Genomic DNA, 15,069 nt, shown 5'->3' with positions numbered 1-15,069 from the left:
CTGACGACTCTGTTTCCTGGTCGTAGATAAATACAGAATAAATACCCCTCAAAGGCAATGGTAGCTTGGGCACTTAGGTAGTATCTGTTTACACCTATTTTGTGCATCAAAAATATGCTCAGTTGTGAGAAAATGACCTCTCAGAGAAAATGTGAATCACAAAATATCCAAAATATTTTTAAAATATATTTTATTGATTTTTTTACAGAGAGGAAGTGAGAGGGATAGAGAGTTAGAAACATCGATTAGAGAGAAACATTGATCAGCTGCCTCCTGCGCACCCCCTATTGGGATTGTGCCTGCAACCAAGGTACATGCCCTTGACCGGAATCGAACCTGGGATCCTTCAGTCCACAGGCCTACGCTCTATCCACTGAACCAAACCGGTTAGGGCAAAATATCCAAATTTTGAGAGTCCACACCTCATCCCAGTCATTAAAAACACCCTCAGATACTCAAAAGACCAGGCTGAGCTGTTTCCAGATCTGTGCTCAGCTATGACGATGTCTGACATTTTTTTCTTCAAAAGCTGATGTGTAATGAGGGAGACGAAACAACACAGGTAATTAGAACACAGTATGGACGTGTCGACTTTCCTAACGGAAAACAGATAAGCCATGTGGGTGGGGTGGGAAGGCATATTTCTCTGTCCAGGGGCCCCAGCAGGGTGTCCTGGGGGAGAGGTCCTGAGCTAACCTTGGAGAAACTGACATGCCTACCCAAGGGTGTAGGTGTTAAATGACATGAGATGTGGGATTTCCCTGAGATACTTCAACAAAGGATGAAAACGTAACAAAGCAACTGGGTAGCACAGTCAGTCTTACTCTAAGGACGGGTATGTGAAGGTTCATCATTTCATTCTTCCCGCTGTTGCTGATGTTGCAAGTTTTTAAAACTAAAAAATGGTCCCCTTTAGAGACCGGGTCAACCCCCCCATGCACAGGACTTTCCGGTGATCTTTCAGGAGCCCTAATGCCAGATGGCTTTGCAGGCCGCTTCCCTCCTGGTGCTTCCCCAGGGATGGTGACATTCTTTGTGCTTCTCCACATCCCTCCCAGGGGCAGTTCATCGAGCTGTGTAAGACGATGTACAACATGTTCAGCGAGGACCCCAACGAGCAGGAGCTGTACCACGCCACGGCGGCGGTGACCAGCCTCCTGCTGGAGATCGGGGAGGTGGGCAAGCTCTTCATCACCCAGCCGGCGAAGGAGGCGGGCGGTGGGGCCTGCACCCAGGGCATCCTGGGGGTGCCCTTCTCCAGGAAAGGGCCGGGCCAGCCTTACGGGGCGGAGTCCGCCGAGTCCCACCCAGCCAGCTTGGCGGGCGACAGCGAGGAGCACTCCCTGGGAGGGCAGATGGAGGACATCAAGCTGGAGGACTCCTCGCCCCGGGACCACGGGGCCTCCTCCTCCATGCTCATCTCTGACGACGACACCAAGGACGACAGCTCCATGTCCTCGTATTCGGTGCTGAGTGCCGGCTCCCACGAGGAGGACAAGCTGCACTGCGAGGACATCGGGGAGGACACGGTGCTGGTGCGCAGCGGCCAGGGCTCCGCGGCGCTGCCCGGCAGCACCTGCCTGGACCGCGACTGGGCCATCACCTTCGAGCAGTTCCTGGCCTCCCTCCTCACGGAGCCCGCCCTGGTGAAGTACTTTGACAAGCCCGTGTGCATGATGGCCAGGATCACCAGTGCGAAGAACATCAGGATGATGGGCAAGGCCCTCCCTTCGGCCAGTGACTACGAGATCTCGGCCTTGTCTGGCTGACCTGCCTTCCCTGGGAGGGGGCGGGGGAGGAGGGGCCAGGAAAGGGTCTTTTTTATGTTCTGTCTTGAGGTTTCTTTCTTCCTTTTAAATTAAATATTTATTAGTACCCGGCTCGAAACCTCGTGTTTTCATAATATAATACAATGCAAACTGTGGGAGAAATATTTAACACCTTGCTGTAGGTATAGGACTCTCTCTTGTTGGGGGAAGGGGGATTTACCAGAATACAGTATATTCAGTGAATTCCAAAAAAAATATGAATCTGTTCGTGATATGTGTGTATTATAACTTCTTAGTCTTGCTGTGAAGCTGTAGACATGGTTTAAAAAAAGAAAATAGTGCTGCTTAATGCTAAATAAGGCAGCAGCCATTTGTGTATTTGGGCTTTTTAAATAAAATCAGAGCTGTAAGGAAAAGGAGATGTTCTTAAATGGAATGGCCATTGTCAGCTGGGGTAAATCCTGGACCACTTTGGGGAGCATTAAAACTATTTTTTAAGATTTGAAATATATTTCATAAAAAGTCCTCTATTCAAAAATTATATTCCGCAGATATTCCCCACAAGGGGAAAACACTGAGGTTCTAAACAGTTATGAACGTGTGATTTTTATATGGTGCCAGATTAACGGTTCTATTTGGTCAATTCGGACACATTTTGCATTCAAAAAGCCAGCTATTATTTGTGTCAGCTGCCAGAACTCAGAGAAAAGGAACAGTCTTTTGTTACAGAGAATCAAAGTGGCGATGAAGGTGACTGAGGGCTCAGGATTTTTTTTTTTTGCAACGTGAAGGGAAATAGAATAAAAGTACTGATGCTTCTGATCCTGGATTTTCAGCTTCTTGTTACTCATTACAAATAAAGCAAAAAAATAAATTAACTTTACCATTTCCATACTCTCCGTAGATTCCAGAAATTTATACCATGTATCACATACGATCATCTTTCTGATTAAATCAATGTAGAGATCACGTAAACGGGGGGGAAAAAAACCTGCAAGATAATGTAACTGAATGTTTTAAAGCAGAATTTGTCACTTTATATAAAGCATAGTATGCTCTGTCTGTTTCCTGAATGGATGTGGAAATGAAACTAGCACACCTGCACTTTGGACTCATGCTTCTTTTTTATTACTGTCCTCACTTCAGATGCTGGAGGTTTTCCCCTTACTGTGGAATTCGTCACCATGGTCACGTTTCCTTTGCTTCTTCAGGATAGTCCTTTGAACACATTCCTTTATGTTACTGTACGTTGTGTCCTTATTTTAGCTGTCGCCGTTTTGTTTTCAATTTTGTTTACAGAATGATTTTTAAACTGTCCAATGAAGTAGTGTTAACCTCAAGTAAGATCAATGTGAACAAATAAAATACATCACATACTCAGATGTGGCTTTTATGGGCTTTTGAGTTCCTGCTTACGGCAATAACATTCTTTTCACAACATTGCAGGGGAAATTATATTAGGCAACCATTTTGACTAAATAAACATTTTTACAGGCAAGTGTTTTGAGATAAATACAGTGTGTAGTGATGTGCCTATGAAGGCATGCATTTAAAACAAGGAAAGGAATTTTTTTAGTTATCTGGTTACTTAACTCATCCTGCATAAGTGAGTAAAGGGTGAAAATTCCTGTCCCATTCTTTTTTTTTTTCCAGTGTTTTAAATCTTCATTATTGAAAGTATTTCATATGTCCCCTTCCCCTCGTCCCCCCATAGACCCCTTGTAGCCCTCCCTCGCCTCCTGCCCCAGGCCTTCACCGCCCTTGTTTCATTAGCACACTGTAATGCCACCTTGTTTCGTTGTTACTAGTACCCGGTAATACCATTTGTTATGTATTTTAAGCGAGTGACTAGCATTTGTTTGACTTGACTCTAAGATTGTTACACATTCTTCCATCATGTGTTTCTATCTTTAAAGTCACTTAAAAGCTACCTCAGGAAATAACTCTTGAAAATCCGATTCTTCCAGGTTGAGGGTGGGGGATAAGCATATGTTTAAATGTGTCGCCCTGTCCTGGCTGGTGTTGCTCAGTGGTCAGAGCCTCAGCCCCACCGGTCAAGGGCACACACCTGGGTTGCAGGTTTGATTCCCCTGCCCGAGGCCCCGTTGGGGCATGTGTGGGAGGCAACCAATCGATGTGTCTCCACATCGTTTCTCTCCTCCTCCCTCTCTACCTCCCTCCCTCCCATGCTCTGAAAAGCAAGCGGGGGTGGGGGGAGAGGGGGATATCCTCGGGGGAGGATGAACAGAAAACAGTGATAAATGGGTAGCCCTATGAATGAGAGGACCGGAGCTCCCGTTGTCACGGAGAAAGGCGCTCTAACCCTGAAAGCACGTGTCTCCTGATGCTGTGGGACAGTCATTTGTGCCAGCACGTCACGGTGCTTCCAGCGTGGCAGCAGCTTACGCTCTTGGGGCTCGAGTTAGTCTGTTCGCTTTAAAGGATGCGAATGGAGGGGCCTTGAGCTTCAGGCCTGACAGTCCAGCTTGGTCTCTGAGACAAGTAGGCTTGCCAGCTCATTCCTAAGGCAGGCAGTGCGTTTCAAAGAGCTTTTTCTAAAAAGAAAAAAGATGATAAAGTTCCTGTCTAGCTTTTCGCTGTTGGGTTATGTCTTTTTCGTATCTCCGTGGGTTATTCTCTTCGATTCCAATGCCTTGTGATTCACCTTCTGCGAGTGGTCGCTTCCGTCTAGCTCTTATGATTTGTTTCCCGTGCTCATGCTCGCTCCACCCCCACGGCTGGTGGGCTCCATGTCTCCGTCCGGAGAGACTGGACCTGGCGTCCTGGTCAGCTCCCGCTGCAGAGCACGGCCCGGCCTCAGCAGAGCAGCTTTCAGAGAGGAAACCGTGAAAGAGAACACTCCCCGGGGAAAGGAGGAAACCTGGAGCCAGAATGCTGGGCAAGTGAGTGTGCCAGGAACAGTGAGTGTGCAGTGAGTGTGCAGGAACAGCGAGTGTGCAGAGCAGTGAGTGTGCAGGAACAGCGAGTGTGGCAGGAACAGTGAGTGTGCAGGAACAGCGAGTGTGCAGAACAGTGAGTGTGCAGAACAGTGAGTGTGCCAGGAACAGTGAGTGTGCAGAACAGTGAGTGTGCCAGGAACAGTGAGTGTGCAGTGAGTGTGCAGGAACAGTGAGTGTGCAGAACAGTGAGTGTGCAGAACAGTGAGTGTGGCAGGAACAGTGAGTGTGCAGAACAGTGAGTGTGCCAGGAACAGTGAGTGTGCAGAACAGTGAGTGTGCAGTGAGTGTGCAGGAACAGCGAGTGTGGCAGGAACAGCGAGTGTGGCAGGAACAGTGAGTGGGCAGAACAGTGAGTGTGCAGGAACAGCGAGTGTGCCAGGAACAGTGAGTGTGCAGAACAGTGAGTGTGCAGGAACAGCGAGTGTGCCAGGAACAGTGAGTGCAGAACAGTGAGTGTGCAGGAACAGTGAGTGCGCCAGGAACAGTGAGTGTGCAGAACAGTGAGTGGGCAGGAACAGTGAGTGTGCAGAACAGTGAGTGTGCAGTGAGTGTGCAGGAACAGCGAGTGTGGCAGGAACAGCGAGTGTGGCAGGAACAGTGAGTGGGCAGGAACAGCGAGTGTGGCAGGAACAGTGGGCAGGAACAGCGAGTGTGGCAGGAACAGTGAGTGGGCAGGAACAGCGAGTGTGGCAGGAACAGCGAGTGTGGCAGGAACAGCGAGTGTGGCAGGAACAGTGAGTGGGCAGGAACAGCGAGTGTGGCAGGAACAGCGAGTGTGGCAGGAACAGTGAGTGGGCAGGAACAGCGAGTGTGGCAGGAACAGCGAGTGTGGCAGGAACAGCGAGTGTGGCAGGAACAGTGAGTGTGGCAGGAACAGTGAGTGGGCAGGAACAGCGAGTGTGGCAGGAACAGTGAGTGTGGCAGGAACAGTGAGTGGGCAGGAACAGCAAGTGTGTCAGGAACAGTGAGTGGGCAGGAACAGCGAGTGTGGCAGGAACAGCGAGTGGGCAGGAACAGCGAGTGTGGCAGGAACAGCGAGTGTGGCAGGAACAGCGAGTGTGGCAGGAACAGTGAGTGGGCAGGAACAGCGATTGTGGCAGGAACAGCGAGTGTGGCAGGAACAGTGAGTGTGGCAGAAACAGTGAGTATGCCAGAGAAACTGCAGACCCACCACACCCTCCCATCCAGCATGACTCTGGTCTGGTCTGGGCAGAAGGGCCATACACCACAGGAAGTAGCGCAAGGCAGCCACAGGCAGTGAGAAGGCTCATGTCCCAATGATGCCCTCGTCCCACATGGATACACAGGTGGGGAACCCTGGCAGGGGGCAGAGGGCAGCTCCCACAGTCCAATCTCGTCACAGCAAGTAGGGAGCAGGCTAGGTTTCTCCTCCCTTTCCTGTCCCCAGAGCTGTAGCAGCCTCCCAGTCTCGGGCTGGCCTGGGCCTAGTCCAGGGGTGGGCAAACTTTCTGACTCGAGGGCCACAATGGGTTCTTAAACTGGACCGGAGGGCCGGAACAAAAGCATGGATGGAGTGTTTGTGTGAACTAATATAAATTCAAAGTAAACATCATTACATAAAAGGATACGGTCTTTCTTTTCAATAGTTTTATTCATTTCAAACGGGCCGGATCTGGCCCGCGGGTCGTAGTTTGCCCACGGCTGTAGTCGCTGACTACAGCTTTGCCTAAACCTAGAGGTGCTTGGTCTTTTTATTTTTTTTAAATATGTTTTTATTGATTTCAGAAAGGGAGAGAGAGATAGAACCATCAATGCTAAAAGAGAATCATTGATGGGCTGCCTCCTGCACAGCCCCCACTGGGGATCAAGCCCGCAACCCGGGCATGTGCCCTTGACCTCTTGGTTCACAGGTCAACACACAACCACGCCAGTCGGGCAATCTACCTTCTTCAGTCACATCTGGGCTGCTGGCCACACTCCCATCAACACCAGTGCTCTCTTCTCACACACCTTCCCTGACATGTGAAGTCAGCACTCTTAATCGTTACTAATCTGATCGATGAAAGACATTTGTTTTCCTTTGAACTTCCCTCATAGCAGTGAGGCTGAGTGATTTTTGAAGTGTTTCCTGGTCCTTTAGATTTCGTTGGGATTTGTCTTCTATCTTTGGTGTCTTGTGTTCTACAATAGTGTGCAATTTTCATGAGATCTTTTTAGGTAGATGTGGCTTCTGTTTTTTGTTTGTTTTCCTACTTCTTCAATGCCATTCTCTGTGGCAACAATGAGAGAATAACATGAAAGAGGATGAGGAGGTTATGAAGCATAATAAGTTGCTCCACCCTCACTGAAGATCAGTGACTTTTCAAATGGAAGGTAAATGTTTAAGTGATTATATTTTATTGATTTTCTTACAGAGAGGAAGGTAGAGGGATAGAGAGTCGGAAACATCAGATGAGAGAGAAACATTGATCAGCTGCCTCCTGCACACACCCCACTTGGAATGTGCCCGCAACCAAGGTACATGCCCTTGACCGGAATCGAACCTGGGACCCTTGAGTCCGCAGGCTGATGCTCTATTCACTGAGCCAAACTAGTTAGGGCTTACGTGATTCTTAATAGCCATTTGTAGTTGCCACAGAGCAAACCTGCTGCAAAGCCTCCAGTTCCACCTGTTAGTTGCATCTGAATTAATAGCTAATCTATTGTGTCCCACTAGGGGGTGATGTTGAGCTAAAGACCCTTCCTTCCCTGTGACATTCAATAGATTCCTGGTAAAGTTTTTTCTTCATTCAAAACTGAAAAAATAAATTCCTCCATAATGCTCCGGACAACTAGAGCAGAAAGGCACAGGCAGAGCTTTGAATTCAAGGGCCACTGAAATGCAGAGCTTAACAGAACCTCTGTCCAGGAAGCCCTCAGCAGAAACTGCACTTGATTCTATCGCCAACACCGAAAGCCAAGGATCAAGGAAGAAAAGATTAAATGGAAGGGAGATGGTGTCCTTCATGATGCAAACATTACCCAACATTAAATATTTCCCCAGGATTTCTTTCTGCTTAACATGTAATTTCCCCTGGGTCCATGACCTTAAGGTGGCAACATTTCCCTCCCCGGTCCTCCAATAACACGTTTCCACCAGCCAGTCTCCAGGGGCACAGAGCGCCATCCTCCATGGCTTAATGCACACCCGGCACCTCCCACGGAGGCCAGCTTCCTCGGCTCCCTCTACAGGATGTCTAAAAGTATGGCCTAAGTCAGGTCGCCCTTCAGCCTCAGAAAGAGCGACCTCCCCAAGGTCATGTTATCCTATGGCACACTTTTCCTTTTCTCTGCGATGGAGGCAACCTCAGTGGCTCTTTTAAAAGCTGCAATCGTGTCCTTTTGCCTGTATGCGCCTCAGGCACTCGAGGAGTATTGGTGGACACCAAGGAACTTCCTAATTCCAAGCTGACTGACTTCAGCCCAATTAGCTACAGTGAGAGCTCTAAAGTCTGGTTGTAACAGCAGCCAAACGTTCTACCCACAGTATGGCAAAACCCGTATTTACGGAGTAAGATTTTACTGCAGAAAAGAATCTCAAAGATCTCAGTCCAAGCGCCTCAATCTCGCAGAGGAGGAAACTGTGCCTCGGAATGTTGCACTCCATTTGATGGAATAAAAGTGAATCTGGCAACTCTTCAGCTTCAAACGTATCTCATCTCCAGACATCTAAAGAAACAGAGTGGCCCTAACCGGTTTGGCTCAGTGGGTAGAGCGTTGGCCTGTGGACTGAATGGTCCTAGGTTCGATTCCGGCCAAGGGCATGAACGTTGGTTGCAGGCACATCCCTAATAGGGGGTGTGCAGGAGGCAGCTGATCGATGTTTCTCTCTCATCAATGTTTCTAACTTTCTATCCCTCTCCCTTTCTCTCTGTAAAAAAATTCAATAAAATATATTTAAAAAAAAAAAAAGAAACAGTGTTGGATGCTGGAATTCCTCGGAACCTTTGTTAGGCACAAATATTAACATTCAAGTTCTCTCTTTGAGAATTGCTAGCATTTCACAATGCTTTTCTCCACTGCCCTGGGGGGAGCCTGGCCTCAGGCAGTCTTCCCTCAGGGTGTCTGCGTCCCGCTGGGTCTTAGTATGAGCTGGACAGATGGGGGCTGGTGCCCCTTATACTCCCTCTGTGCCCACAGGCCACCCCACCCCAGGAAACATCAGAATCATGTTACCGTGGAAATTTAAACTTCTCTGCCGCTTCTCACTGTTTACAGTAAAAAGAATCCCCTTTGTCTTTAAGTGACAGTAAAAATTGCTCAATTGGTGCCAATGATGACTATAGTTTATAATACTGTGCTGAATACAGGAAATTTGCTAAGAGACTAGATTTCGGGTGCTCTAACTACAAAATAAATACATAAAAGAGAATGGTAGCTGTGAAAAGATGAACATGTCAGTCGGCTTGACTGTATTATAATCATTTCACTATGTATGTGAGTATCAAATCATACACACACATCCCCCCCCCCCCCCCCCCCCCCTGTGAAAAAAGGCAGAGATCATCAGGGTGATGCTCTAACGCCAATGATTACCCCAAACCACCAGAAACCAGGGGAGAGCCATGGAACAGATCCCCCCTCGTTGCCTTCAAGATTCCCTCCCCAGAGATGCATAAATCTATTTAAAACAGAATTATCTTTGTCACTTCCCTACCCCCGTCCCTTGCCTGGGTAACTCCTCCTCGCTCTTCAAGACTTGGATGTGTGTGCATCTTTTCCAGGAAGCTCCCAAATGCCCAGTCAGAGTGAGGTGGCCTCCTCCCCTGCTCCCCAGTCACCTGGGTACATCGCTAACACTGCCTTTAGCATACTGTATCACAATCTCTTCATGTGTCCGTCTCCTCAGACCTTCGCACAGTGTATGCAGTGGGTGCTCAATACAGGCATGTGGAATCAGGCATTCATTGAATCAACCATTACTCTAAGAATGTTAGAACAGCTCCACCACAAACTCCCCTTCATACCCTATCAAGAAATACTGAACAAGGAAGTTTAGCCAAGGAGAGGGTACACCTCACAAGGTCAAGGCCCAGGAACCTGGAGCAGAGCACAGCGCCACAGGGCAGCTTGAAGCAAACCAGACTCCCCAGAGCTGCTTCATTGTGAAACTCAGCTGGGCAAACCCTCCAGGAGCAACAGGTCATCCTGCAGGTCAGAGGGAACTAACGGAGAGAAAGCTTCATCTCTTGTGTGAGACTCAGGCATTTTAAAATCTGTCACGTATGTGTTTGCAACAATCATATTAACCACACAAGTAAAATGTAAAAGAGAGAGCTTTTATGGCACTTTAAGCACACAGACATGTTTGCACATTACAAAGCGTGCATAGCCCTAGCTGGTTTTGCTCAGTGGATAGAGCATCGCCTGCCGACGGAAGGGTCCCTGGGTTGCAGCTCAATCCCCAGTAGGAGGCGTGCAAGCAGCAGCCCATCAATGATTCTCTCTCATCACTGATGTTTCTATCTTTCCCTCTCCCTTCCTCTTTGAAATCAGTAAAAATATACACATATTTTTAAAAGGGGTGCACATAGCCCAGGTGTTTCTCTTCCCCCTCCTTTCCATTTTTGCTTGTCTCGTTTGTTCCTTTGTTGCTTTCAGTTTAATGTCCCACATAGGAGTGAATCCCTCTTATTGTTAATGTCAGGGTTTCGTCTTTCCCAGGCCCAGGACCAACAGTTCGTCCCACAGGGGCTACCGCAGCCAGCGCACTCTGAGAAGGCCGTCCGGCGCATCCCACCTTCCACGTCCCGTTGGACACAGGCCAACAGTGTTTGCAGCAATGATCGCAGACAAGACCGCTCCAAGCCGACCTCAGTTAGCCTTTGCTCCTTCCCCCAGTGTCCGGGTCACATTCACATTGACGCTGCAATCCTGGACCTTCAGCCAAAGCCTCTCTGCCAGGCACGGCGCACGACTCTGAAATGTCCATTTGTCTGGGAGATTGGGAGAGGAGGGATGATGGAAGGAGAGGGTCCTGGACTTGGGCTCTGACCTCTGACCTCTGACCCGGCAACTCTATCTTCATCCAAACGGAGGCCCAGCAGCGCCTGAGAATCAGGAGCCTCGAGGCTTTTTCTCAGCCGGAATGTCTCCCTTTCACCCCTGTGCCCTCCTGGCTGCTCCAAATAAAGAGACCTGGGATCCAGTCCTGCTTCTCCCATGTGATAACTGTGTCCCAGGGGGGGCCACTAAGTCAGGGGCTCAGGATGCCAGAGTGTAAGGGTCCCCCCACATCTTTCAGTAAAACCTTTATAAAGGTCAATGCTTTTGGTTCCCTACAACAACCTGCAGCGTGGTCATTCAAACTTCATTAGTAAAACATGCAATTGCAGTAATCACTTCCTATGCCCTTCCTACGTGCCCTGCTGTTGTTACTGTGCTAAGATATTTACTAGTGGTATTTATTTAGATCCTGACAACAGCACTATAATTCTGATTATGTCCCCATTTTACAGACAGGAAGGAAAATGTAAAGAGATTAAATACGTTGCCTTAGGTCACATAGGTGGCAAAGGACACATTCAAACCCAGTCCTTGTGACATTAAATCTGCTGCTCTGAATTACTATTACACCAAATACCTGAAATGTAATACTATAGAGATAGAGAACTCATTACCCAAATAGCATCACATTTCCTCTCAGATCACAGTGACTAGGAGAACATTTCTTACCCTTATCTAAAATTGTCAGCTTACACATGCACCCCTCAGCACTAGTTCTTGTCCTTAACTGTGTACAGAAGGAATCTAACCTGTGCCCTGGCTCTGACTTCCAGTGTCTGAGGACAGAGCTGTCCTGCTAAGCCATCTCTTCCTCTTCATTCGCTGGTCCCCACTGGGCCTTAATCCCTCTCAATCTCCTTTCCCTAGATCTCCTGTACTACCTTCCTCACCTCTGCCACCAGGTTCTACTGAGGATGAAATGAAATAAAGTACTTTTTAAAGTAAATGTGTACTAATGTTTAATCTTCTCTTTGTAAGTCCCCTAGTCATGAATATAAACCAAGTGAAGGACATACATTTCATGTGATTTTTTGATAACTTTTGATGTGACTTATAGAAAAAAATATATGAGTCTATCTAGCCATTGTACACCTTCAAAGCACTGGGAAGTATCGTGTCATAAATTTCTGGGTGCCCTATGGTGACTGAGAGTATGGGGTCAGACAGGTCCTAAGAGCACCACTCGGTGGTTACGGGACCCAGAAGAAGTTACTTAACTCCTCTGGGCCTCGGAGTTTCCTCATCCGTGACGTGAGATAACCAGAGTACAAACCTCAGGGGGCTGCAATCAGGATGAAGTGTGTGAAATTTTGCCAAGTGCTTAGAGCAGAGTCTAGCACTTGTTAAACGCTGTGTAAGTATTAAATGCATGCAGCGGATACATCTTTCATAGGGTCATGAGGATTTCATGCATCAGTGCTAAGCACAAGCGTGACCTATTATTAAGAATAACCAAAAGATGTAGAATATTCATTGGGAAAGTGAAGAATTTGAGGTTCAGAAAAGTTAATGCGTTCATACTCACACAGCTAGTTCCCTAATCACTACACAATAGCCCCTTAATCAAAATGGAAACGAATGTTTTCTCCTTAACATAGAACTTGCTAGTCTCTCTCTTTGGGCATCAGTCCGGTCTTATTCTATTGGCTGGGCCGGGCCAAGTAGACCCCATTCTGCCCTCTCCCCACGGTCTCCCTATTCCCGAGGGCAGCCTGACTGCCCACTTACACAGCAATGCGTATATGTAGGCACCTGTGCACCGCTCATATGCACGGCTTTCAGACAAACCCATCTAGCTCCCATCTAGATCCCAACTGAGGCTGCCGTTCCCACTAATTGCTGTTTTAAATATTAAATATGAGTAGATATTCAGATGTGGAATTATTGGATCAAACGTTATGGACAATTTTCTTGGCTCAGTGCCAAATTGTTTTCTAAAAGAATCATATGAATGTCAAATGCCATCCTTAATACAGCATGAGTATTATAATTCTATTTTAATATTCATAACCTATAATTCTAACATTCATTATTTACTTATATTTATAGTATTTAATTTAAAATCTATATGCAAATGTTTTAATAATTATAATTTTGGAAGGGACAAGGGATTGATTTATAAGGTAAAAGAGGTACATTTATTATTGATATGAAATATATCCCCCCCTATTTGTAGAGTTTGTATTTCTTCTTTTACAAATTGTCTTTTCTGCCATTTGTACATTTATATATAAAATTATAACTTGATATTTCCTACTGCTGGCTGAGAGAATTATGGAAGCATATAGAACATGATTCAAATGTGCAGCATTGTTATCTTTTTGATTTGCTATGAAGACATTTGTTCATCATTCCTGATCGATCACAGTTGGAACAAGGACAGTTGTAAATGTTCTCAATTTTAAAAGAGGAAAATAGGAATTTAGTGCATTAAGAACTTGCTGCCCTTCCTAAGCTATGTCATGGAAGACCCGCTACCCTTTCCCACACTGACCTATTCTTTACCTCCTCCCTTCTTTGTGCCAGAAGAGCAGAAGTCTGACCCTTTGGGGACACCACCCTCTCCCCTACTGTTCTCTCCAACCTGAGGCAAACTTTCGCCTACTTCCCAGCACCTCTCCCAGAGCTGGCAGGCCCCTTGGAATCAGAACTATTTTCAGAGTCTTAAATCCTGAGAACTCTCCTGAGGCTTCTGACTTCTGCTTTTTCTTGGACCCCAAGAATGGGCCTTGTGCCCAGCCTCTCAGGTGCTCAGTCACCACCGACCTACACTGGCTCCTGGAGAAGTCTCTTACCGACCGACCACACCTGTTAGTAACCCAGCGGCTCTTGCTGGCTCTCTTCTCACAGTCTCAAATATAACTGTCCCCTCTCCTAACTTGTCCTTACCTGCTTTGGACTACAACATTTCCTACTTTCTAGCAGATATATTCCTCATATTCCCTCCCCTTCTAATAGCTTCCATTTCACCCTCTCCTCTAATTTGTCATACGCCGTCTTTTTAAAACATGAAAACATGTGCCTATGGAAACAAAACAATATATATACATACATATATATTTCAGAGAGGAAGGGAGAGGGAGAGAGAATCATTGATCGGCTGCCTCCTGCACGCCCCACACTGGGTTTGGAGCCCGCAACCCCCGACATGGGCCCTGACCAGGAATCGCATGCCTCTTGGTCCATAGGTCGATGCTCAACCACTGAGCCATCTGGCCCGGCAATAAAACAACCTTTAACTTACTCTGCTTCCCCTTCAGAATGTGCCGAGCCTTCTTTTGTGTCCAAATCCAAAAATTTCACTTACTTGCCTCCAGGGCTCTTCATTCCAACAGGTGTTTGAGGAGGAGAAACTCCAGTCTCCTCACTCCCTCCAGCCCGGCCTCCCGGGAAGCCCCTGAGGACTGGCTCCTCGCACAGGGCACAACCTGTTCCTAGAGAGGACGGGGGTGGGGGTCTGGGGGGTGGGGGGGTTTACTCTCTGGGGCAGCATCTTATGCTCCTCCTGCTGGGGGACCAGAAGAATAAGTGCCTGAACAAATAGATCTGGGCACAAGGACAGGAGTAGGTAAAGCTCCTTCTCCCATGACGAACACGGTTACAATGTTGAATTTGTCACTCCAGGTACATTAGCAGCAGACTTCTCACCTGGGGTGGCTCTGGAACCACATTCTAGGAGTGCAGGTGACTGGCCCAGGGTCACAGGGGGGCACCCGCAGCAGAGCTGCACCTGGAGCCCAGCGGCCTGCGTTGGCCTTTCCACTCACCCTCCTAAGAAATGAAAAGGAGCAGGTGACACCTCACGTCATATAGCACCTCAGCAGTTTACCAGCTGCTTCCTGCATGTCTACTGTCTCATTGGACAGCCTCCTGCAAAAAGAAAATGCTCAAACGAAAATTTATTTGAGAAGTTCGGTGTTCCTGGTCTCTGCCTGGGATTTTTCCAGGTCTGGATTTGGTGGTTAGAGAGGAGAAAGGAGGATGCGTTTCTAGTAAAAGGGAAGCCTAGATAGTGCCTGCAAAGGTCCTGGGGTCCCCCTCTTGCCTCGCACAGCCCCAGATCCTCAGGACCTTGTACCAGAATCACTGAGATTAAGCTTATTTCGGGGGTGGGGGTGGGGGGGAGGCAGCTGCTCCCTGCCCAGCCCTGGGGCGCAGTCAAACGGTGACAGAAGCCACGGAGGGTGCCAGCTACCGGTGCGCCTTACTCGAGCCGCGCGCGCGGGGCGCAGACCACCAGGTGCGCTCTGAGTGCTCTCTGGGTGAAGGGAGGCTCCCCAGAAGCCGACGGTGCACGCGGGTGGGAGGGTCTCAGCGCCCCAGGGCCCGCCCCG

The 15,069-nt window shown here is 47.9% G+C and overlaps 1 protein-coding gene across 3 annotated transcripts in view; it reads left to right on the top strand.

Annotated features, from left to right (window-relative positions):
- The window catches only part of TBC1D9 (TBC1 domain family member 9), an 87,869-nt gene extending 84,720 nt beyond the window's left edge, over positions 1-3,149 (top strand). For all 3 annotated transcript variants that reach the window (XM_036312484.1, XM_036312485.1, XM_036312483.1), the window contains one exon: positions 1,059-3,149. In XM_036312484.1, coding sequence (XP_036168377.1) covers positions 1,059-1,769 — 711 coding nt within the window. In that variant the 3' untranslated portion in view covers positions 1,770-3,149. The remainder of the gene's footprint in view (positions 1-1,058) is intronic.
- The last annotated feature ends 11,920 nt before the right edge of the window (positions 3,150-15,069 follow it).

Source organism: Myotis myotis, unplaced genomic scaffold, assembly GCF_014108235.1.
Source record: "Myotis myotis isolate mMyoMyo1 unplaced genomic scaffold, mMyoMyo1.p scaffold_m19_p_6, whole genome shotgun sequence".
NCBI classification, from domain to species: Eukaryota; Metazoa; Chordata; class Mammalia; order Chiroptera; family Vespertilionidae; genus Myotis; species Myotis myotis.
The sequence above is the reverse complement of the archived record's forward strand: the minus strand, read 5'-3'. Positions and strand labels throughout refer to the sequence as shown.